Below are 26,430 nucleotides of genomic sequence, written 5' to 3' on the forward strand. Positions count from 1 at the left end.
TCTGACATACAGGTGTGCTCTGGGTTTTCATGTGGTCTTAATAAACAAATGTCATGAAGAGTACCATACATTTACCTAGCACATAGTGCAGGACTTTAATGTTATACAAATAATGACCTGATCTTACAAAACCTTCTATATGTTACTGAGATCTTGCTGGATGTGGGTAAAAGGATGCTGGGTGCTTGCACTGATGATGAAGCTATTTCACTGCAATAAGGTGCAATAAGTGAGCTCTGCTTTGCATCACTGGAGTGTGTTTGCATATTGCACTACCAGAGAAGAGTAAACCTTCCACATTGCAAGAATCTGTCGTGCACAAAAATCCCACTGCAAACATCTACGTGAGCAGCTCCAATGAAGTCAATACTCTACAGAAGTGCTGTGTGGATGATAGCAAAGCCAAATGAAATGGTCTCTGACTTCTGCATTTCGTTGGAGGCTCCCTGGAAAGCTCATCCATATCATTTCAGGCCTTTCTGTGGTATCTGTTGCCTTTTGATTTATAAAATGGCACATGAAAAAGGCATAGCAAATGTTATTGGCTACGAGAACTCAGTCTTTTGGAAGAATCATCATTAGAATCAGTCTTAAGTCCAGCCAAATGTTCTCAGTCTTTTTCATTTCAGTTCTTGATAGATGCCTTCCTGCTGAAAGGGGAGCTGGAAAAATTGTCCATATTTCCACTCTATGCAACATTTGCTCTCCATCAGCTGCTGATTTCTGATTCTTTTTTCCTGTCATATGTATCTTAAACTGATAGACAAATCTAAACTGTATCTTATAATTACTGCATAGAATGAGAATTATATCTTAAAACTTCTATCAAGTCAATGCAATCTTATTCATAAAGTAATACAATCTTAGGGCAGGATCCTGGAAAGGTGGCAAAAAGATTAACAATACAAGAAAACAACTTCTGCGTTAAGATCCAAACAACTTCACGACTGTATGAAACTATAGGCACATGCTCATGCATGCATGTAACATACTCTTAGTGTAGTGGCACATTATTAGGGTTTACACATAGGCTATTAAAATACTGTAAATAAACAAAAAAAAGCAGATTACCAGAAAAACTGCAGTAACAATGTTCAGACCCGAACGATAAACTCAAGCAAGCTGAGAAGAGCCAGAGCATTTATGATTTAATTCTTCTCCTACAACATTTGTTTTCACCACCTTATCTACAAAAGAGATGTGGGGGCGGGGGTGAGGTTCTGAAGTGCCAAGATTGTTTCTCCAACCAAGCTCAGGCTGGGTCTTGTTCGACTGAAGTGAAAATATGCCTTTTGCAGCAAGCTCTGAGTCTGAACAAGACTTGCCACGTCCACTCAAACAACAGCTCTGACAGAAAGACCAATCTGTCTGTGGGGAAAGTCCTCTAGGATAGTGTAATGGCCCAAAATTTAAGCAGAACAAACAATGCAAACTGATGGCAGTACAATTGTTCTTCCCTCTCTTGGCCATCCTGCGAACAGAGCTAGCAGCATGGTCCTTGTTTGGAGAGCCATGCTGCAGCTGAGCAGGGCAGTGCTGGTGCAGAACAAAGCATTACCTTCAGGCAAGCCAGCGGGAAGGAACTGGTAAACAAAGTTACCCATAAAGTGAGAATGCAGCACTAACATAAATGAAAGTGATTGTAAACTGTGTTAATGCATGGATAATTAATGTGGTAAATACAACAGAAGAGAAGGCACACAAAACTCTGCTTTGGTGAATGTTGTAGAAAAACCTGTCAGAAATAGATGTCAAATATACCCTTTGTAGCTTCGCTGAGGTATTTTGCAGTGCAACAATCAAAACAAATATGCAGATTCCAATTATGGGACAAGAATCTTCTTGCAGTCTGTGTTAGGAGTTCTCTGGCAGCTCACTTTGCAGCATGCAGCTCTTGTGCTGCACTGAGATGTATTGGGAGCTCAGGTCCTACGTAAGACCCCAGTTCCTCTGGTAGGAGACTTCATGTAGCTCTGAGATCAGCAGAGCAGCTTGCACCCCTGAAATGAAATCACTTTTCTGCTTAAACTGTGTGTATATAGAAGAGTTTCTTTGTTTAATTCTTATTCGGTTGTGATGATGTGCTTTATTTCTGGCTGTTCAGCTTCTGCAGTTTTATGTTTATGACTGCATCTTCGAGGTGGACCATCCATCTCACGTGGTGCTTACCATCAGGGTCATCTCCATCCTATGTTCAGCAGCATGTCCGTTAGCACCAGCAGGTGCTGACCAGCCTCACCATTTCCTCAGGGATGGAATAAACATTTGCTAGACCACAAGCAACAAGCAGCAGTTATACTTGGAAAATCTATATCCAGAAGGGAAGATCACAAATATTAAAGCCAACAGGACCATTCCACATTGCGTAGAAACTTTCCAACCTGTTCTACCATAGTTAAACAAGAGCAAACACATGTAAAGAGAGGCTGTGGAAGGGCCCTGAGAACATCCACCCTCCTGGGGCTTGGCTGCCTGGGCTGAGGGCCAACCTAGAGGCAGTGCAGCTGGGAGCTGCCCAGCTCCTTCTCTGGATACACCAAACCCAGCCAAAGCCTTTCCTACACTGCACCACAGTGAATATCACAGCACTAGTAAGCAGCATAAGATGAAAAAACAAAATCTGGAAAAAGTCAAGGAGTTCAGAGAAACCATGATCAACACGTCGAGATGCCTCAGCTGATTTGTCTGCAGGCTGGGGCCCAGCTCCTGAAGAAGCCTTTTTGTGCCTATGGCTGGGCTCCTCCTGCAGCTGCTCAAGCTTTTTGCAACCGCAGTGTTGTGACACAGTCATGATTTTACCACAAAAGTGGCGCTGGCCTGCCATGAACCCTGAAGAGCTCAGCCCCGGCGAGGAAGGAAGGCTGGCAGCAGCACAACCGACTGAGCCTGGTTTCCTTAGGAACCCAGCCCAGGAGAGCGAGGAAGTAAGAGCATGTGTGTTCTGGTAGGCAGTGAATAATCCATTAAAACTCTTAATTAAAAATTTAAACATGTGTTTGCTAATTACATCACCCTCCTCCTGCCCTCAAAAAGCAGCAAATGAGCATGGTTACACACCTGCCTGTGTGTTTGTTTCCTTGTGATGATGCTCACTTGTTCAGCAACCCAAATAACAGCTCAGGTAGCAGCTGCCTTTGTGAAAACATTCTGGGAAAGAGCGATGACAAATATTTTCTTTTTTGTACTGAACGGCAGGACTGTTCACAGGAATCCCGCTCACTGCTGATGCATGCCCTGAATCTGTGGACATTTTTTGTGTATCTATGCAGATGCTAAAAGTTCTCATCTCTCAGGCATGGCTATTTAAAACCAGCAGTGCACATTGTGCTGGTCAGCCATCTCAAGATCTGTGAAAAAAAGGAAGAGACTGGCTAAATGGTTTAAAAAGTAGGCTCTAAGGATATGAAAATGAACAAGGCTATTGTCTGTAAGCTCAGAAACTGCAGAGGAAGGTCTGCTGGGGCTCTAGGCCCTCCAGAGAACCTCAGCTTTGCGAGCATAGTGTGGTGCTCCACACGTAGAGTACGGGATGAGAAGCCTCAGCAGACCTCAGGTTAATAGTTGTCCTCTGAGCTGGGAAAGCTGATTTATCCATTGCTAGGGGAGTAGGACAGTGTTTTCCACACTGTTGCTATTTATTACAGTCATTAATTTGACAGGAATTAACCCACTCCTGGCAGGCAGTGTATGTCTATACATTAGCACAACCGTGCCATGCTATAATGGGAACACTGGGTGAAGAATCAGTCTGAGCAGGAGAGCTGTTGTCTGCTGTGGGGATGGTCACCCTCACCAGGTATTTGCCCAGTCTGCTCTTCCCAGACCCACCTTCACACAGGGTCCTACCACAGCCTGCTGCACCGTTTGTGAAAGAGTCCATCCAGGGCTTATTTCCTTGGGGCATGTAGAGCCCTCTCTACTGCATAAGGCCTTCTCCAATTCCATCTAGAAAAAAATGTGGCAGGCAGTAAAAATCAGTGAACCTTAAATTCTGATGTGGTGCTCCACTGACATGGCACTGCCTGCAGACTTTGAATGACCCTCTGAGATGATCTTTAAAGTGCTAACTTAGTGCATTCAGTAATTGCTTTAATGCTCTGTGGGTGATTCTCAAGAAGGCCTCTCTCTCTTCCAAGGTACGGACAAGATGGCCACCTGCTGCCACTGCGTTTCCCCATGCTGAGCCTGACAGAAGCACTGAATGCACTGCCCCATGAGGTGGTGCACCTGGTACTGTGGGGCAAGGAAACCAGCTGGTTCTTCTTCTTTTTTTTTAAAGGGCTGTTTATTGAAAACTGAGGTACAGCTAGAGATTAGGATGCCAAATGGCAAGCTAGGGTCACCCGAGATCTCAAGCAAGGCCATGTCAGCTGGCTCTGGTCAGAAACACTGGGCTCAGTGGACCAGGGTTCCAGTCACTGAGGAGGGAGTTCAGATGCGAAATTCAACAACTGCCCTGAGTTGCCAGGGTTTGGTCAGTTCCTGAAACCCAGAGCTCAGCTCTGCTCCATTTGTCTTGTCTGAACTTGCCGGTGGGTGACACATAGCTGCGTGGTCTCTGGCAGGATCCTGTTGTCCCATGCTACCTGGCCACCAGGACCGGTGGTACCAGGAGGAGAGCCTCACACCTGCTCTTTGACATGACCTCATCTGCTCCCGTAAATGGCCACAGGTCACTCTCCTGTGTACTGTTCACCACTCCGACCAAAGGCCAGGCTGAGCCTCAGCTATTATTTCTGTCCACCAGGAAGGCCACAATGGCTGAGCAGCTGAGGACAGGTTGGTGCACAGACCTCCTTCATATGTGCTGTTCCGGGTCGGGTGGCACAGACTGAAGCACTGCAGTGGGGGTAGACTAGTGCACATTTCCACAGGGCCTGCATTCCCGTGGGTTGCTGCCATCAATCTTTTACACTGAAGTGGTGGAGGAGTGGTGGAGCTTACACTAGATCTGTTCAAACTGGGAGCACGAGGATGTGTTCTCAGCTGAACTCCCCAGACAAAGCTCAATTTCTTTCATTTGTGTGAAGAATGGGTGCCTTTAATGCAAAAACAATATCAACCAAAAAGTCATCTTGCTAAGTAGCAAGATCATCCACAACTTGGGAGTAGCTGGAACACAAAGTGTTTTCACTCTTCTGTAAGGAAGAGGCTGTGGATTTCTGACTGTGGAGCAGAAGGCAATCCTATAATAATGCCTCGTCTTTACCAATCATTCCAAATTATTCACATGAAAGATCCTGTTTTCTCTCTTGGACTTTAATGAAGCTCCTGTTGAACCAATTATTCACCAGCTATTCATGCATTGTCAGAAAGGAAATCACAGAAGCTTTGTCATTAGGAGCAAGATTTGATTGGCAAGGCACATGGCTCTGGGGTGGGTTTTCTTCTTCCCCTTTTTTGCTTTAGAGCCATAGCTTTTAGCTGGCAATTTCCACTGCTATAATCTGATGGAAAGTGATAAAATGCATCAGACTGCAGTACTCAAATGAGAAAACACTCCAGATTAGTAGGAATATAATTATGTTTTTCATGACATTGATTTTTTATTTTCTAACTGATAAAAGTAAACAACTGGGGGGGGGGAGGGGAAGAGTGCTGAAAAACAACATTTAGACTTTAGTGAGATAATTAACTCAGCAATTAAACATATTTTGTATTCAGCATTTGTCCTCCATAGCACACAGCATATGTGACGTTTGTCCTTTATTCAAATTCTTCTTGCAATCTTTTTTGTCAGCAGGAGTGGCAGCCGGCAAGAGTCCTGTATGAAGGCCCACTTCCATGGCGCTTTACTTGAAAGATGAATATTCACAACTATGGTTTGGAAGGGAAGAGGAAGCCAAAAGGAATCATTAAGCTGAGTTAAATGAGCAGAACTGTGAGGCAAGGTATCTGTGCAACACACATTTGTGTCTGTTTTCCTTTTGCCAGTAGTGTTTGGAGAGTAAGTAAACCTTATGATCCTTGCTACTCTGTAAACTACTAAACTCTATCTGGTGTAACACGGGGGCTGTAATGTTACATGCCCTGCGCTCTGATCCCACTCAGTATCAGCATCAGAATGGACTAGCAGTAGTACATGGGCTGGATTTGTCCAAGGAAAATTAAAGAACAAGGATCAAAGCCAATTAAAGAAAAAGAGGCTAGTCCTCTGGTAGGGCTGCCTGCTGGTTTAGCACAGAGTCGATATCTCACTACAGCATGAAACATGGAAAGAGTCATAGGTAACAATGCATCATTAAAAACCTCACTTGCCTTTTTATGAAGAAATACTTCTTTAATTCCATCATCAAGTCAGTGTAGAGTGAGAGAGTTCTTGGGAGAAGGTATGAATAGGAATACAGGACAAATGTCCTCCCCATTACTGCCCCATCTTCCTCTGTTATAGAAAAATGAGGTCATTAGGAAAAAGGTACACGGGTAGGATAAATGAAACACGACTTACGACTTTACGGGAAGGATCAAGAGGGAGAAGCAAACACAAGGCAGAGGTAGGCAAATATATCACACAAAGGATGTTCAGCAGGAAACTGTACTTTAGCACACCAACCCAAAAAGCAAATCTGCAGCTGATATTGTACAACTTTATACTCAAGCACACTACAATTTATCTTTTTACTTGGAGCCAACAAGATGTGAGGCTTCTTCTCAGGGAAGAACTCTGAGCCTCAGGGAAACCCAAATACCTTCCACCTCTGCAAGACTCCTTCTGTGGCCCAATTAAAACTGCTGCTGCTGGGGGGTAAAAGTGATAACTTCTGAACTGGCATAGATTTCCATAGTAAAAGTACTATGACAAGTCATCCCAAATAAGTTTCTTCATTTCCCAGCCTAAATTTGCCAGGTTGTGTGCTAAAAAATCTCGTTTCTTGAGAGTGAACTTGCTTTGTCCTGAAACACTGTGTTGCATAACAAACATCAAGCCTCAAGAGGCTGTTTACTGCTAATTGTAGGCAACGAAATGTGCCATGTACGTATTCATTATACACCCAAGTCGTATCTGGAGCACAACCTTCCTGAAATCCAGGGTGTTCATCTTCTGAAATCTGTGGCCATTAACAGAATGAAAAAGTTGCACTGATGAATGCTTTTTGCTATCAGATACAAAATGTGTTTGTTTTTTACTGACCTTGGGACATGAATAGAAAACTGCTTTGTCCTTACCCTGCAGGACAGCCAGAGCAGCTGGCTATGCTTTAGGACAGGTCAGACTAAAATAGGTCTATCCATGTGAGAGAGTTACGGAAGAACCTCAGAAACTGAAGAGGCTCCTCAGGGCAATGGTCACAGCACAAATTCTGCTTGAGGTCAAAACTCTCAGACATAGGGTTTGAATGTTGGGTAGTGCTGTGCAGAGCCAGGAGCTGGATTTGACAATCCTCATGGGTCCCTTTCAAGTCGGGATATTCTGTGACTCCATGATTCTATGAAATTCTGCAGGTTATCTGAATGCCATTAAGAGTTCCACCAGTAGGTCATAATCCTGAAAAGGCATCTCCAAGTGGGATCAGTAATTTCATTTATTTCATTTCCATGAAAATGACACATGAACCAAGGGGAAATGGCGAGAAGAGCTCCTGCTTTAGGTTGCCCGTGGCCCCTTCCTGTCTGCTCCCCGGGGCCCAGAGGTGTCCTCCAGCTACTTTGGGAGGAGCTGATCTGCTCCGTTCTCTGATCTGTCCTCCGGAGGAAGCCTGAGAACAGGGGCTGCTGTGCTGCCAATTACGTGATGGAAACTGCCAGCAAATTCATAGGGGCAGAGGGAAATAGCCTATTCCCAAGGCCTATTCTCAAAAAAGCAGGTCCGTTCAAAACAGAACAATTTTTAAGTACAGTTAATTACTACTTCTAGCATTGCTAAGAAAAATACACAGAGAAAGAGGGGTGATTTTCAAGCTGAATCCGTTCTTTGAAATACTCTTATACGCTCTTGTAATTCCACAGTAATACTTAATGCTTTAAGTGTAATATCTTATGCCAGCGTTAACATCTCCGTATCTACAGCACTACAGATACAGAGAACTTCCAAGCACAGGATTTCTCTCAAACTCAGTTCAGGAGCCCCTCAGTTTTTCTATGAATTTATGCTGCATCACTGCCTTGAGATATTTGATACAGAATAGTGATAATGCTTTGCTTTTCTTCTTTTCAGGCCATACTCCATCTCCTTAAAAATATTACTAGAAGTAACAGGGCTGGAAAGCAGAAGGTCCAGCCAGAGCTGGCCTGTGAGTACATGGCAAAGCTCAGACTGGAAGACAGATGTACTCAATCCTTCTCTCATTTGAGAAGCAGCAGCTCAGGTTGACGCTGCTCTGAACTTTGGAGATGATCTGCCTGCTAAGCTACAGCACATTTATGATTTGTGGGTTTCTAGTCTGACTTGGCTTCATTTTTTAACTTTTCATTTTCTTTTTAGGCACCCAAACTGCTCACTGGGTTTGGCAGCTGATGGCTATTAACTGTTACACTCCAATAACCTGGGGATAGTTAGAAGAGCATTAAATATTTGCACTGTGCAGCAAGGCTATACTTCATCTCAGTACACACGAATCCCATGCTCTTTTCACACTGGAAGAAAACCCACCTTATTGCTATTCAAATCTATCTGTCTGTCTATTCCTATGCTGTCATTATGCATGCAAGGCCTGTCAGTGCCACTGACACAAAAAAAGCTCTCCCTTTGTGCCAACACCAGTGACACCTGAAAAAAAACACCCACAACCAAGACACAGGAGAATTACTACTTTTTACATTTTTGTTTATTTGGCCCTCATTTTCCAATAAAGTACCTTATAACATCCCTCTATAAAGGTATTTCTCCCACCCTGCAAGGGTGAGCTCTTCCTTCGGTTATAGATAGGTTATAGATAAATCTATATGAAAGTAGGTTTTGGTAACTGAAGTTTATCCCTGGTTAAACTGTGAAGCTTTGTTCTGAACGCCGTTCATTCCCCCCAACATCTTAACTGCCATTTTTAGTCTAATCTTTTAGGAAATATCCTATGTAGGCACTCCTTGTGGTCTGCTTTTAAAAAGCAAAATTTATTTTGGCCTCTGCAGGAAGCATTTAAAGTGCATAATGAATAATGTTTGACACAGGAGTCAGTTAGCAGTCATTTTAGATTAACAACACTGCTCAGAAAAAACCTTGCAGGGGATTAGAGCGAGGGAAAGATGCTTAGGCAATAACCTCTGAGCCAGTTGGTTGCTGAACTATTCACAATGGACATAACTATCTCAGAAGGTCTTAAGTGTGAGAATTATCTGCAGGAAAAGAACAATGAGTTAGTGAGATATAAAACAATAGGCTCATGCTCTAAGACAAGCAGTTAGTACTGCAAATGTTCACTTCTCATTTAAGCTGCAAGACTTTCAGACAGTAGCAGTTGGCGCCCAAATTAAGACTTCCCCTCTTCCTTTGATCTTATGCTAAAACTAATGAATTGTATAATCTCCAACACCTCTGAAATCCTGCTGGTTAGAGGGAAACTATCCCTACCTTTCCCATGCCTGTCTCGATTCACTAAATGGGAGCTATATTTAACAACAGGACAATCACATGATCACTGAAAAGGAACAGCAGAAGGATCTGTAATCCTAATGCTCTGGAGCTGTGATTGCTATAAATCCTTCGCAGAATGATTTCCTTTAAATCCCAAACATGTCATTGCACTTTTAATTAACATTTCTTTATGAAAACTGTGGATAAGAACCTTTAAATTAAAGATTGTTCCCAGACTTGTCATCTTAAAACAGTGTGCATTTCTATTGTCATTTTCATGTGGCACATTTGACAGCAAAGCTTTTGTCCTTTCCTTTTTCTCCTTTTCCTTCCCTGTCTTAACCCTCAAACAAGCATTAGCAGCCAGCACTATTCTAAGGGTAAACAAATAGACATTGGTTTACAAAGGAGAGAACTAAAAGATCAGCAGTGAGTACAGGCTGAGATGTGGCTCACACTGCCATATTTGAATTCTTACCATCTTCATCCTGAGTTTGCCATCTTTCTGAGCTTACCATCTTCTTTGCAGAGAGAGATTCAGAGAGGAAAGTGACCTGCCCAAAAGAACAAGTGAGTCACTTGTAGAAATGGAAATGTTACCTTTATTTCCTGATTCTCAGCTTTTCTTTCCTGTTCTTTAGCACATTGTTTTGTTGTTATTAATGCTTTTTAGCATTAACAACTTGCCCATTGACCTCAGCAGCATTGCTGTTCACTTCACATGGTACGAAAGCAAGCCTGAAATACATGATGGGAAGCATAGGAGATGCAGCCTTTTTTTCCAGCAAAATGGAAGGGTTGTATCTGAGTGTGGCAATATGCTTTGGTCAGTGCTGGTGGGAAATCAGTTTCCCATCTGAAAGTATCCCAGCTCACTCAAAACTCGGGTTTTGAATGATGGCTCAAGCCCAGTGACAGGCTTCAGTTCTCCCATCTGAGATTTGAGACAGGGGGGTGTTTCATTTGCAGACATTTCTTTCAACGATGTTTTTCAGGAAACCCAGTTTTCTAACATGCCTCTGTGTGGAAGAAGTCAGTAGAGGACAAAAGAAAAACTATGTGAAAGAGATGATTAAAGATGACACGATTATCCATTATATATACACACACACCAAAAAAAAGCCTGCCTCAGTGAGAAGCAGGAGAGAAGTACAAATCCTGAAAAGAATTCTCAATGAAATCACCAGGCAACTTGACAGCACAAGTAGAAGTTATTTAGCATGATTTGGCAATACATTTCTAAATATCCATGTATCATCCAAGAATACCCATTGACAGATATTGGAGAAATAATGAATGGCTAAATAGAGCAGGTCAGATTCTGATGCCCTTCTGCAAAATGGGTGGTAGTTTATTCCTCAGCTGCTCCCACTGGCTTCAAATTATGCTCTACAGCTGACACTTGGAGCCAAATGTTAGGAGCCCAGGCTTACCAAGCATATCAGTGGAAAAGCTCACAACAGAACCTCTAACTTGGCTCTCTTGCATCCTGACTTGAAAAGAAGAAATGGCCTAGATAAAGGAAAAAAAAAAAACAACAACCCACATCCTATTTGACAATTCCCTTCCTTTACATATCCTCCCTTTCTCTACATTACATATGTTGTTTTTTAATTCCTTTGTTATGGCAAAGAACACCTACATACTGAAATTCTATTTGAAACAAATCATAAGTATCTGACCAGGACACGCATAAAGTTGTTACAAAACGAGTGGAATGTGTCACCAATACAGAGCAAAGGGAACAGCAGATTTAACCAGTGGATTATCGTTCTTTCCTTACTGGCAGCCAAACTCATGCAGTAAGCATGGTGTGCTATATGTGACCATGCGTTAACAGCAGACTGCAAAACATCCTTCCTCAGCCCATCACCTTTTCTTCACTAAAATACATTGCATTGGATATAACAATTTAAAGAACTAAAAATTAGCAATAAGATAATAAAAGCACAATTGTTCCAACAAACTCATAAAGCCTGAAGACAACACATACTGTAGTCCCTTCTCAGTTTTGCTGTTCTATCTTCACAACAGTATATTAATTCCTCTCCCTCTCTCCTATGCTAGAATTGTGAGAAAAGTCAAAGTCAAAGTCAAAGTTGTTTGAGAGCAGCACTGAGAAGAGAAAACAGCTAAGTTTTATTTGCACAAAGCTGTTCCTGAGTAGTTCCACAGATGGATAACACCTGTACATGCAACCCTTTTCAGCTGGAAGCTGTGCCCCAAGCCCTTGAAGAACAGCCCATTCTTCAGACGCAGTGATCTGCATTTGCAATGTGGAGTTCCATGGCCCTGTAAGGACTTTCAGAGGTGGCTGGTTTGAAGCTGCTTGATGCACTTGCAGGAAACCCACCAGGTGACCCTGGGAAGACAGAGCCTATTGTCCCATGTATAAAACCAGAGACTGGGACAAAGGAAAAAGGGAATCAAGACCACAGTCTCCCCGTGCTCTTTGTGGTACACCAACACTGTAACAAACAGTTCCTTTGTGTTGCTTGTTCAGTGCTCTGTAGTAAAATGTGAAACCTGACTGCAGTGACTTATCATTCTACAACAAATCCTAGCCATCAATTTTTCATCTTCCCTGTGGTACGAACACCACATTGATGTTATTTCTTTCTCTCCTTAGTGCAGAGCTCACTCTTGAACATCCACATGGATGCAGAAAGCCATGGCTGAAAAGCAGAGATCTAACACACACTGTAGGTCAGGCTACTGTTTCCTGCTCTCATTTCAGTAAGACAGTTGAGGAATGACATATATACAACAGTACAAAGCTGGGAACTACTGTATGACAATTTTTTATTTATCAGTATCAAATTACATAGCAAAGTAATGAACGCAGTGTCAGATCACCTCTTTGAATACTGTAAATACAAACAAAATCCACCATATTGATAATTACGCAAAGTAAATTAAAAGTTTAAAAATGTGCGTTTCAGAGATTCCATTTGGCATGTCCTGTCAATATATCCTGCATAAATATTTCTGTACCTCATTTTCACTACGTGTACCTTAATTAAATACAGCCTCTATAAAGCTCGCACTGAGGAGATAGGATCTAGCCATACGTTATGCTCATCATCAGCTCGTGCCTCTGCCCTGAAATCCCTGAAAGTACCTATCTGCATGCTCACCTGGCAGCCCAGCGTGAGGTCACGGTACAGCGACCACAGAGCATCAGACCCACACTCACTGACATCAGCACGATCATGCCCTTAAGTTCTGACAAATAGCTATTTGCTTCCATGGTGGCTGGGCTGGATGTGATGGCCAGATCTTGTACACTCAGACACTGAAGGAAATTCTTGGGACACTCACACTGCTCTTAACGCTACTGTGACCCCACTATACAGAAAGAACTATTCCTGGTTTATATGGTTATGTCACAAATACAGTCAGGTCTGTTCACTTCAAGTAAGTTGAGTAGGATTCGGACACAGATAAAACTAGATAATTCATTATTTTACTGGTGTTAGTCAGCAGTGTCATTTACACAGGACTTCCTTTTAAACTGTGTCAATAGAAAAATTTTTCCAGGCAGATACAAGAATAAGCTTCACTTAGCACAGTTTCCAAAAGTTAAGACTAGTGAGACATGGTAGTGGCACGGAAAGGAAAACATCATAGAAATATATATTTCATTTAAAATGAAACGAACAGAAGTACAGAAGCGTTGATGCAGGTAATTGGAAAGGTGAGGACAAGGAAGGAGGAAAAATTTAGGCAGCGATCCCACGGCAATATGAGAGTTACTCTTGATCCCTCCAGTTCACCGGTATCAGTGGAAGTCAGGCTTCTCTGGGAAGGTGCAACCTGAACGCTTGATAATGACGCTGGCTGCATAGTGCCCAGCTCGGATGCACTCGGTCACCGGCCGGTCATACACAAGCTGCGAGAGGAAGCCTACAAGTGAAGAGGGACACAGAAAAAAAGGAGAGAATGGTTAGGTTTTTGAAGTGTACCAGCTTGTCGTGGAGCAGGGCACTCAGATACTGGCCTGACTGTATGTACCTGGGTACACATAGCGCTGTGCTTAAGTGAGCTGAGGAGTTAGGGTGCTGCTGCTGTCATTTCTACCTGAAGTCTCCAGTTGGTAGCTTCAAGTAAATCAATGATCATCAAGACTGATCTTTTTAGACACCTGAAGAGGATTTACTAGAGTTCTTGCTCTTTTCCAGAGAGAATCCTGATTCCTCAAATATCATTTCAAAAACACAGCAGCAGTTTTCCCTGCTGAAGAGAGCTCCTTCTGTTCCTGCCGGCTTCAGCTCCAGCCCTACATCATTGTCACTGGTGCAGGCTTTTCTCAAAAGAAGGGAAAAGCACATAACAAACGTTATCTCTATTAACAGTTAAAGGGGTTCATAGTGAAGACAGAGAAAATGTTACCTGTCAAAGAATATTAGATATCATCTGTTGCCCTTGGTCACAGGAAATTTAACCCAAGGCTTCCAAAGGAGCGGACAACTCTTGCCATGTTGAGATACCCAAACCAACAGCGATCCACAGAGAGCCAAGCACCTCTCACAATCACAGCCCTTAGTTAACTGCTTTACTCAACAAAACCCCTAGCATCCATGGTTTAGAAAACCAGAAATCACTGCTGTTTTGAATGCCAGAGTACATCTTCAACTGAATATAAGCAAATAGAGTATTAAAAAGGAGATTATTCAGAGGTACTTGGAAAAGTTAAGTACAAGTGGCACCAGAAGCTTTATGGATTGAGTCTGTTATCTCTGAAACATTTTGTCTTGGCCGCAACTTTTGTGATCAAAAGCATGACTGAACTTATGGCAGAGGTGAAGTATATTTTTAAAATATAGGTTTTCAAGATGTGAGAAGTAAACTGAGTTTCTTATTATTTAAAGCTCCACTCTGTCATTCTAGAGGTAATATTTTATTCACTTTTATCCTGTTTTTTAATATCTTTCAGATGTCTCCCCCTTCTCCATCCAATCACTGAAGGAAAGTGAGATTTGAGTAGGAAAATCTGAGCTGAAACGTGTTCCTTTTAAAGCTTTCATCCACCGTTTCAAGTTCCTGTGTCATGCTCTGGCAGGTCTTGGGCTTGCACAGTCCAAATCTAGCCTTGAAACTATGTAGCTCATAAGGACCAATTTTTTACATGACGGGTTTTGATTCAAAGCTATGTTTTACCAGCTTTATTTCCATAGTGTCAAGTACACATCCTCTGATCACCTTGGTTGCTGCTGGAATAAAGACTCTACATTAAACTGTGATGCTCCCCTTTAAGCCATGCTCCTTTTCTAAATATTTCCTTCAGAGTGGAACATTAGGGCATATTTTTAGAATATGATAAAAATAAACTATCCAATACAATAACGTTGGTTTCTTGAAGATAAAAAATCATGCAAATCATGAAAAATAATGTTACAGATTGATCAGGGCTAAACCTGCTGAGCAACAGGTCATTTTTATGGATTACCAAGTTCTTCCACGGCTGATGGTAAAAAAGAAGCCAAGCTGATAACACAGTTTTCTCTGAACTGCACTGAAAGAGAGAAGAGGCTGGAGCTTTGCCTAAAACTGATAAACCTATAAATCAAATACTTTTTATTGGAATGGAAGAAAGCATAGAAAATAGGTGTTTTAGGTGACAACTAGGAAAAAAAATGTACTTTTCTGACATTGATATTTTTCCAGAGAAACTTGAACTACATATAAGATGGAATTTCACAGATATTGACCGACATTAACTGGAGAAATATGACTGCTTTGCCAACAACTGTTAAGTCCGTAAACACAAGTGGAGAAGACAGCATTATTTCAGTATACAAAGATGAGAATCTGAAATAGGAAGAAATTGTGCTGTGAGTGCTATCACTGGCGGCAGTCAGGGGATGACAGACAACACAACTGTGGCAGGATGGTCCAGCTGTAATAGTTGGGTAACAGTCGAGAAATTCAAACAGCATGCCTGGCAGAAATCAGGACGTTTCTGAATAACGAGATGGAAATGGTCTGCTCTCCATTAAATTAACATGCATTCATAGAGGAAACTTTCTTGGATGCGCAGAGAATGTCAATCATCACATTTAAACTGCCTGGGAGGCAGTAGCTTGCCAGTGTGCTTCTGGGTGGTTAAAACTTCAGAGCAAGTTGTAACCGTATGTAAAATAAGGCTGTTAAGACAGTCCGTTTCTGACTCAGTAAGTACAGAAGATGCACTGGGCAGGCCTCCAAAGGCAAACACTCTGCTAGGCTTTGTGCAGAGCATGAGTTCAGAGAGCGGTTTACACACAGCTGTCCTCTGTGCTTATAATCAAGGTATCAAACATACATGAAGATGAGGAAATACCAAGGAGCAAAGGACCATAAAACATGAATTACTTTTCAATATCAAGTAGACTGAGACTGTCACCACCTCCCAGGTTCACAGTAGCTTCAAGCTAGTATAAATTTTTTGTCTTCAGTGAAGCTACTTCTTATTTATTCTGACCTATGAGAAAGAATCAGGTGGAAAAAAATTCTGTTCTAATTGGGGATAGAAATGAGTGATCTCTGTGATTTCAGAGTGGCAGAAAAATGACATTAAGTGCAGCTGTCATATATGAGGTATGTAGAAACTGCTGTGGGGAGTTTGCCCTCAAACCATTCTCTTGTCTGTTGAGTTTCTCTTAAAAGGTACCTACTTCATAGATGAAATAGAAAAAGCAGTAACTGACACGATATTGCATCGAATGACAATACAAACACACATACCACAAAAACAGTTCAACATCACATACTAAGACTAGGCAGTTGGCAAAGCAGACCGCGAGGGAGCACCCAAAAGCACTGTTGTTTGAGCAGAGAAACAAAGAGCCCTATCAGGTTGGCTGTTTCAGCAGAAGAATGCTCTTTTTAGTCAAAAGCAACATGGTCAGAATGTAATTTATAGTTCTTCTCCAGAGTATAAGGTACTCTTATGCAAACCCCCTGAGTCACAGTCTCAAGGCATGGATTCAGGTCTCCTAGTTCCAGTAGTGCCCCATCTGTTTTTCACCACCCTTCTGTGCTGCTAAGTGTATCCTGGCATTCTGTCCAAATGAGCCAGATCAGTTTGAACTGGTTAACAGGTCTCTGCTAACCTGGCTGATTTGAACTGAAACACTCAAACAGCTCTACCAGCGAGCAGAGCGGCAGAGGGAAGATAATAGGTGGTTGATGGCTGTAATCTCTTCAAGGAGATGTGACTGGAAACACAAGAAGATAAGTGAACATGGCTACAGACTTACTGAACTCTCCTACAGGCAGAAAAGGCAGCACTGATTCTGTATCATGGGTCTCACAGAACTACATCATCATACATCATAGTGGCTCAGCAACTATTTTAATTTATGTCATGGCCAGAACTAGTTCCCAGCTATCACCGGAATGGAGTGCAAAAAGTAGTAATATACTTTGGCTACGGAAGGCCTCACTTCAAATACTTTACCAAAGCAACTTCAGGAGATACTGTCTACATCTTCCAATTGCAGCTGTTCTGCACCAGCATTTCCACACTGCTGAACCTGTTCACAGTATTACGTGCATTATATACTGCACTCTTCACACCACAACACAAAGACAAGAACCAAACTCAAGGGTTTCCCACTTATCTGCCTCCTGCCCAGACATCCAAAGTATTCATGGAGTAAGAGACATAGCAGCTGCAGGACACCTTGCAGACCACCACACTGCAATTAGCCATAGTGGTAAGCTCTTGGAGCAGGCCGAGACGCCTTTTGGCTTCCACAGACACAGACAGCCAAGTAACCACTTTGTACCTATGCCCAATAAGAACTTCTGAGGAACTGTGTCCAATCCATCCCATGAAATGCATTACTTCTTAGAAAGTCAAGTCAACTTGACCTTACAGTAAACCTTACAGTGCTACAAAACCTTAAAATAAAATGTATTCACATTCCCAGATGATACACGTGATTGCAAGACACCAATAGATATTTTTGGCCCATAATTATTTATTTTCTTTTCAGTAGGGAAAGGATCTCCAAAATCACTTTCCTCTGAAAAGAGTAACTGAAATAATTGAGAGTTAATCTTTATTATCTGCAGCACCTTTTGCTACATATGCTCGAGGACGGTGTTTACAATGTTAGGTCTGCAAACAGAATGGAGAACAGAAAAGTCGAGTTGTTTCCTTCCTTTTTGTGCTCACCATCAAATTAACAGCTCTGCAAGCCAAGTGCCAAAAGTGGTGCTTGAGCCTCAGAATCCACACCCAAAACAAGGCCCTTGCTGAAACCAGCTCAAATTTCTTTGGCCATGTCAATACAACTCTGAAAAGACACAGTGAAACAGTGCACCCACTGACACAAAAGGTGTTGTCCTTGCTTTGTAACTTTTTAGAGAGGAGTAGCACTTTAAAATCATTAATGAAGAAATAAGTTCACTTCCTTGCGGCCAGCAAAGTAGTCACTTCAGGAGCGATTTCACTGAAATGCGATTTCTCTGCAAGTTTTGTTTCCTGATTATCAGTGGTGACTCTGAATGAACGCCTAGCGCTAGTGCAGTTGGATGGAAATGTAGGAGTCCAATAGCTGTTTTTTTAAAAACAGTTCTGGTCTGCTTCAGAAATGGTTTAACAACACTTAAAAACAGATCATATTGAAGCCAAATGTTTCATTTCAAATTGTACACTTGACAATTAATTTTAATGACTGTTAATTACTAATGCTGGCTGGAAATCCGTTTATAGCCTCTGACATACAGATTCCCCACTATTAGTCTTTCTGCAGTCTCTTTCACAATTCCAAACTTTATAAAATGCTCAAGGAAATAATAACATAATTTTTTAAATACAAATGAAAAAAAGCAGGAAAAATGCAATGCTCAAATGTATTAATTATAAACAATCACAATCTGACCCTGACTTAGAGGCCATCAAAGAATGCTTGCTACAGGATGTTCCCAAACAATCCCCTCCCTTCAGGTGAACCATGAAGGACCCTATGTACTCCGTGTTAGCCCAGCCATTCATATGCAGAAAAGTCCCAGTCCCAGATCACAAGCAACAGAGCTATCTCCTCTTTCCTGTATTTAAAGTTTCTACTGCTTAATCTGTGAATGACCTTTTTAAGATGGTGTTATCCCACTGCAGAGGACAGCTGTAAGCACCTTTTTACACTCTTGTTTGTGTACAGCATTTATCACAGTTGCTTGAATGTTCTTCTATTTTTTAGTGATCCTAGCAGCTTTCCAGGCCATCAGCGTGGGAAGATGCAGTTTTCAAGAAACATTACCTTGGTAATTTAAAGTCTTGTAGCTGATATGACTGCGGGTTGGTGTTTTTTTTTTTTTCTTTTCCTTTTTCGGATGTCTTTTACTGCTTTTGGAGTGGATGAATGTTGTGGAGCACCATGAGTCTGGTCAGCTGTAATTAGGTGGTTAGCAATGCTGGTGCCAAGAGCCAACCAGCCAGCCTAGATTTTGTAAAAGATGTTGGCATCAGACGATTCCGCAATGTAGTCACTGAACGACTGTACGTCAACATGCTGAGGTTTCTCCTTTTTTAATTTTGTGGCAGATGGTGCATATTACAGCCAAGAACTGTGGTAAGCCAAAGGCACTGCCCATTGCTATCGAACCAAATGCTGGCTATTTTAAACGGAAACGTTTTTGATTAAGGGTGAGATTTGGCTCCTGCTTTCATGTATTTTGGCACTGTGGTCTCAACCTTTAGACTTCTGGTATAGAAGACAAACATAAGCATCTTCAAGAACATGATACTTCTTTCAATCTTCATACGCCTAAGTTGTCTCCTGACATAGCGGAAGATGTATTCCACATATGCACATTCGTGCTATTAAATTCAACAAGTACAAACAAGTGCACAAAGTAAAGCATCTTTCCTTTTCATTTAAAATGAGATGGCTCTATGCTTCTGCACAGCCGCGTTGCCAGCCTAATTACAGCAGAGCGAAGAAAGGTTACCAACCCTTTCAGAAAAGCAGTCATTTAAGATGTATATCTAACAAGTGGCAACCTTGAAATCTCGCTCTCGCTGGAAAGAACATTAGAAAAGCCTTCCCAAGTATACCACGGGAGGAAAGTTTTAATAAAAACTAATTAAACTACAAAAATCCCAAGTGATTAACTGATTTTAGGGGCTAAATTTCTGGCAATTCTAATTATCCTCTTGTGGCTTCACTTAGTGTTTCACAACCATGACAGATGACAATGAAAAGCTGCAGTTAAATTCATCCTCCCTGACACCATGCTAAGCACTGGCTTCTCCCTCTCCAAGTAAAATCAATACCATGTTTGAGTAAACACGTTTACAGCTTTATTAGGATGTCTCGCTTGTTCTGTAACAGCTACTTGAAGCTGTGGTAACAAATCGACTCAACTCAGTTAAACCTAGAGAGCTGAGTAAGAGGCTCATCGATAAGGTTGTTATAAAAATAAACTGCAGGGGATCAGAAAGCTGGAACAAATAGCCTGGTAAATGTCAATATTTTTACTTCCAGAGAATGACAAAACCATGAGATCACGAATAAAATGTTTTGAAAGTCTATATCTACTCTATTTATAAAATGGTCACATGCTAAATTGGGGATGCACTTCACTGTCTGTGTACTTCACTTACACAAACTTATTTTCTAACCACTAATCACCAACATGAATATCAAAGCAAACACTCATTCAAGAAAAGCAGCCAGTATTGCTGTTGCTGCCTCTATCCTTCTTGTTTTCTTTATATTTATGGATATATTTTGAGTGTGCTCCGTTCCTGTCAGGACCACTTGGACGGATCCATGCTTTTCTTTCTCTGAGTTCACACAGTCACCTATGAACACATGCAAATAATGCAACTTCGCATTTACTGGAAGACTGTAAGGGAAAAGAGGGTACTCGTATCATTTTAGCAGCCATTTCAGGACTGGAGAAGAAGTGCTGAATACACAAAACAAAAAAGATCCTGGATCCTCACGTTTTAAAGCATTACATATGGAAAAAGTTAAGGCAAGATTCCTGAAAAGAATGCAACAATCAAAAAATAAAACTCCACTATATCCCTGTTACTCCATTAGCAATAAATTACTCAAGGCTGAACATTTTTATTGCACTGCATATGATTGCCACTGCTGGACTTTCTGGGCCAGCTCACAGCAGGTTGTACAGTAAGGTGCAATCGTACTTCCAGGACCTATAAAGAGGCTTGGTCCCATCAGAGACTGTATGAGAGGAAAAATTATTGTTTCTTTGATGTCTTTGTGCAAGTATGAGTGACTGCAGCTCCACAACACTTTGGTCCTGAAGGCTGTGCAAAGGATGGGAGAAAACTCAGATCTCCCTAGTGAGACTGATGGAAGTTTTCCCATTGACTTCAACTTCTCAGCATATGCTTTGACTGAGTAATTCCATTCTCTGTGGAAGAACAACTCATAGTCAGAGGAGAGGCTGAAGTGTTTGATACTGTGACACCCTTCACATTAACCATCCTCCATGGTCTCCAATTACAATCTGTGCTGCATATAACTTCTGTTAAAAGTCCCCAGTGCAACTCATTGACTGGGAGCAGAATCATTTAATTTGACAATATTCTCCAAGAAAGATGTGTTAGTGGAAACTGATATAACAAAGTTGTAACTTCTGATGGTCCTATTCTTCATTTTTAAACCCAGAAGACAAACCCAGAAGATAAACTTTGGCAAAATTCTTCTGGATCAGAATCTGGTGCTTTCGGGCTTGATTCCAACAGCCAGGATTAGGTGGAAAACGTTTGATAAAACAAAAACAAAACAAAAAATCCCCCGAGCTTGCAAAGAATAATCCAAGAGTGCATGTGTGCCAAATCATAATGCAGATATTTTCATTGGAAATGTCCAATCATCTGAGGAAAAAAACCACCCAACTTTCTAGGCTGATATTTCTCTCTACTTTTTCTAGAAGCTTCCCTTAGAAAGTTTTCTGGAAATGTTCTTCAAAAACTAAAATCCTCCTTAGCTATTTTTGAGTCATAAGAGAAAAAAACTTTTTTTCCCCTTTTCATTAATACCTCAGGACTGATACATTTTCTGAGCTTCAGAGCAGATTCTCAGTACTGACACTGAATGGTGCAGATTACTACACCTACAAATCAGGATAAAAAATAAAATTTCACTTCTTCAACATAGAAGTAATGAAGTCCTAAGCATAACAAAATGGAACTGTTAATCTCTATTCAGTTTTTAACATTGCTTGGGAGCATGATGCTCTGTCATATGTTCATGTACAGAAATGGCTATGTGAATGTAACCTCGTGGCTGAAATTCCTATGCAAAAAGCTAGAAATGTTGGGCTGTATTTGCAGAGCACCGTAAGCCAGTAAGGATTTATTTGCAGGTATACTTCCACACCATCAAGCCAAGCAGTTTGAAAGAGAATCAGAAAGCAAGAACCAATGCAGCAGAAATTACTTGGCAGTGAGATAGTCTATGAATTCCTTAATTTTGGGGGGCTAAAAGTCTACCACAGCATCATATTCACATGCCTCCTATTCTACAGAACATCACTTAGTAACTTCTGTCTATCTAAATATCTGCTGAAGTCCTGAATTGACACTACTCATTCACTGACCACTAATAACAGTAACATCCTTTTAGGTATGGTAAGAGGTCAGCATCAAACAAACCTGGATGTGCTGCTACTACCACCGCTTCCAACTGGGACCACGTTTTTTAATCTTCTTTTTATTGCAAACTTGCCATGCTCCCACCTCACGTATGAGCCCAGCTCAGTGTGGGAAAAGTGAACAAACTATGGGAGAAGTTATGATGATATCTAATAATAGAAGAAGCCACAGTGCAAAAGAAGTGAATGAGCACATCCCTAGCCAACATCACACCTTGAGAATGCCTTTATGATCACTGTGGCAGTCTCTGTAGCACCAAACCAATTCACTTCAGATGTGAAAAAGATAACAGTGTGTTTTCAGTGTATTTTTACATTTTGTTGCATGTTGTGTTTCCTGCAAATATCGCATCAGCTTAATCTGACACATCATTTCTTAGGGGACTGCTTCCTGCCCTGACTCCCAGGGGAATGTTCTTGATGATCCAATCTGACGAGTGCCTCTGTCTCTACTCAGAATACATTAAAATAACACAAAAATATTACCAACAGTCTGAGAGTGAGGCAATAATAACTCATTAAAGTAATTTCTAACCTTCCACATGAACATTTTATTTATCATTACATGATTCTCTAATATATGACACGTTAACATAAAACGAAATGTTATGAGGATAGGGATAGTAGGCATGAGAAAATATTTTTAATGGCAATCCTTTGGTTTGAGGTGTTAAGTCAATTTGTCAAAAATTGGAACCTTGTATTTGGTTTTATTATCTATTTTTAATGTAGTGGACTTGTTTTGAAAATGTACACAGCCAATTCAATGCTTGCATATCACAAAGCCTGTCCAGAATGACTCTGAATTTGTGGTGAGGGAAATTGGGCCTTTTAAAACCTCAAATATTAATCACCTCGCTGCATACTGAGACTGCCTTAACACTGGTGTTGTCACTGACAGGAAAAGAGACACAGCAGCTAGATGCATAGGGTCCTCTGCACTCTAGTCAGAAAGTTCTGAGAGTTTTTATTTCCATTCACTGATCCTTTTGAAGGGATCTCTCCTTTCTCCTGAAAAAAATAAATGTCAGCAAATATACTACCATTTTGCCTTACAGTAACTCTGCTACATATTTTTCTGGATTGTCTTAATATTGTATAAATAAAAATGGGAATTACTATATCACTACAGGTTACTATATTTTGATTAAAAAAAAAAAAGTAATAAACTGACTAAGCTGAACAGTGAGCAATCTGCGGAATAGTAGCAACTGGAGAAACCTTAAATGGATTGGATCACAACTACACTGGGACAACATTTGTTACCAGAGTCACATATAATGCCAACACAAAGGAGTGCATTACTTCCAATGAAATAATTCTGAATGGAATTGGTAAAAATTAAGTAAGGGATTAAACAGAAAACAGGAATATTCCTTGTTTTTCCTGAGTGGCATTCATTTTTCTGGTTTTGCTCAAATACCTGCAATTTAAACTGTGACAAATATTTAATTTGTGCCAGAATAAAAGCTGAAAGTACTAGCAACCAGCTCCAGTATTGATCAGAATAATGAAGCGCCTCTAGCTGAGACTGAACAAAGTCAGCCAGGAAAATGTAATCTGGTCATCTTCTAGTTTGTCAAAAATCAATTACAGAGATAACATGGCCACCTAATAGCCTAGGTTTAGATGTGACATTTGCCTGAGAGAGTTAAGGATGCCACCAGAACACGCAGGAGGTAAGTCATGAACATGTTGTCAAGATTTCCCCTAGCAAGCAGAGATTGATGCCCTATCTGAGCTCAGCTATTATACTCATGTATGCTGTTTATAAAACAGGAGTATTAAAAGATGGGCAAAATGGGCTGTCAGTCAAAATGCTGCTGACATTAAGAAGGTATTTTTATTTCAAAGCTTCATATCTCATGAGCCACGATCTCTGTAACAACAGGATTGCTCAGAGGCAATTAGCCACCCATGCTGTATAAATGAAGACTAACAGAGTGCTGATTTCTGCTAAAACATTTATCTTTACTTCAAAGAAAAGACAAAACAATTCAAAAGTATCCCCTCGCCTCAGTTCTCATGAAGATAAATGTTATAACAGAAATAAACCACAAGTTACATGTACATGCATATTTAATTGCTATCATACATACATACACAAAGGCCTCACTCCCAGCTGGCAAATAAAATTGCATCTCGTGGCTCTGGAGCTATCTGAAGATACTACTTGACAGCAGTGACATTTTATCCACTGTATTTCTCTCTATCAAATGTGATTAAAAGTGATGACAACTTCCTAAGGTATCTTAAACACGTACAAAAACCCCTATACAAATTAAGACCAATGTAAGTAGATTAATAGCTTCTCATATCATCCTCCTGCTGTTCATTAAAGAATAACTCCTAGTTCCTTGATCTCCTATTACAACCAATCTAGAACATTTTGGAGGTGCTGAGTATCAGAGAGAAGGCAGCACTTACAACAGAGATTCATACAGAGATAAAAAGACAACAAGAAAGAGGAGTATTTCATCTGCTGTGTTTCTGGTAAAAACAGATTCTTTCGTAGTCTTAGATTGTCCATTAAGAGCTTGCTTTTTAATACAGTAGCAAGCTTACTCATAATTCAGCATTCTGACAAACCACTCCAACCACCTGTCTCTGCTGACTGCGCTATCAGATCTTTTTGTCATGTTTAGCACTCCTGGTATAGCCATATAGCATCCATGAGAATGTTTCCCATTTCTCACACACATGCACATGTCACTATCTGCACAACCCTTTACTTCTAATACATAAGAGACTTACTAAACACAGCCATGAACACAGCCCATCTTTGCTCAATATCAGATTTATTGTGAGAAGATGGAATTGCCACCATATCAGCTTCATTTTTTAATTTAGTCAGCTTCTGCTCTTTAACCAACACAGCCCACAGAGGATGACTGAGGGTGGACTTTCAGAGAAGCAGGAAATGGCACCTGGGTTCTTAATGTCCTGTAGGAACATCTGGAGGCCACTGATTCCAGCCCATGGCTTAAAGCAGAGCCAGTTCAGATCATGTTAGATGCCATCAAGATGATTTTTTTTTTTAATTTTCAATATTCTTGGATTCCTTCCATAAATGATGGATTCTGTGGAATAACAATAGTGGATTTAATTCTCTTTCCATTTTTATCACTATTATATTTGTTTAAATGCACTGGCTTCAGTGAAGATATTCCAAGCTCTGGAGTGCTTGGAAAACAGAAACTAAGCTTTTTAAAAAAAAGGTTTCTCGGATCAAACTTATAAGGAGAGCAGTAGTGATGAGCTATTATTTTGTGCACTGCAGATTCTTTACAAATCCATGTTTTCTGGTACGGCATTTTTATAAACGTATGTATGCATTTGTATATATTTCATGACTGTTTTCCTTTAAGGATAATATTTTAACATTTCAATGATGTAGAAATATGTGAGATATTACTTAACTCTGAAGTCAAAGCTGGCTGTCACTTTATAGACAATCATTAGCTCTTACCTCACAAAAGCAGACTAAAATTGGAACTATGTGAAGATCTTTAGGCAAACTCAGAGGAGTCCAAGCTCTTTATCTAATTTGGGGAGGCATTTAGATTAAGATGGACAAATATTGTTCAGGATTAACTTCACATTAAAGATGAAGGAATGACTTTAGCCAGATCGGTGATAGAAACGTAAAGAGAAGGAGAGGAATATCTCCACAAGGACTCCAAAGAGAAGATGAGGATGCCATGAGGCACACTTACTCAAAAATACATACAAAAGGAGAGGTCTGCTTCTGTTGCTCTCCCTGCCTAATCTCAGAGTCATTTCCTGACAGTTGAAACAGAAGATGGCCACCTCATCAGAATCACACTAGGTTTCACAAAAGATAGAAAACTGCCACTTCTGTCTGGGCATCAGAAAAATTCTCAATGCAGCTTTCAAACCATAGAAAACAGCTTTATAACATTGCTTTATACCTGAAAGATGTCAATGGGATTCTTAAATTGACAAGTGGTTTGAGCTGTTGACTCAGTGTTAATACCAACAGAGGCAAATTGCTATTGGCTTGTATTTGGCACCTTATAATGCTTGATGAAGAGCTCCTTATATCTTGGGATTTCTTCTCCTTGAGAATGGTATAGTATCTTTATAGCATGATGACAAGTAATATATACTTGTGATCATTCTGTCACTGCTTCATTACACTACTTGACAATGATTTGTGGTTACACTTCATACTCTAGCACTTTTCATGCAGTATAGAACTAAATCATAGTAGATTACCAAGTCAATATTTCTATTGGCAGAACCTGAAAAAACATTGATTTAAACCTTCTATTCATTTA

At 40.8% G+C, this 26,430-nt stretch overlaps 2 protein-coding genes across 19 annotated transcripts in view; one reads left to right on the forward strand and one right to left on the reverse strand.

The window, feature by feature from the left end:
• LOC125693507 (calcium/calmodulin-dependent protein kinase type II subunit gamma) overlaps nucleotides 1-26,430 on the forward strand; it is a 761,290-nt gene that overhangs the window by 168,818 nt on the left and 566,042 nt on the right. The gene's annotated exons all lie outside the window — the stretch shown is intronic.
• The window catches only part of ADK (adenosine kinase), a 268,987-nt gene continuing 254,850 nt past the window's right edge, over nucleotides 12,294-26,430 (reverse strand). For both annotated transcript variants that reach the window (XM_048945591.1, XM_048945592.1), the window contains exon 11: nucleotides 12,294-13,414. In XM_048945591.1, coding sequence (XP_048801548.1) covers nucleotides 13,290-13,414 — 125 coding nt within the window. In that variant the 3' untranslated portion in view covers nucleotides 12,294-13,289. The remainder of the gene's footprint in view (nucleotides 13,415-26,430) is intronic.

The sequence above is a fragment of the Lagopus muta genome, chromosome 5 (assembly GCF_023343835.1).
Source record: "Lagopus muta isolate bLagMut1 chromosome 5, bLagMut1 primary, whole genome shotgun sequence".
Lineage (NCBI taxonomy): Eukaryota > Metazoa > Chordata > Aves > Galliformes > Phasianidae > Lagopus > Lagopus muta.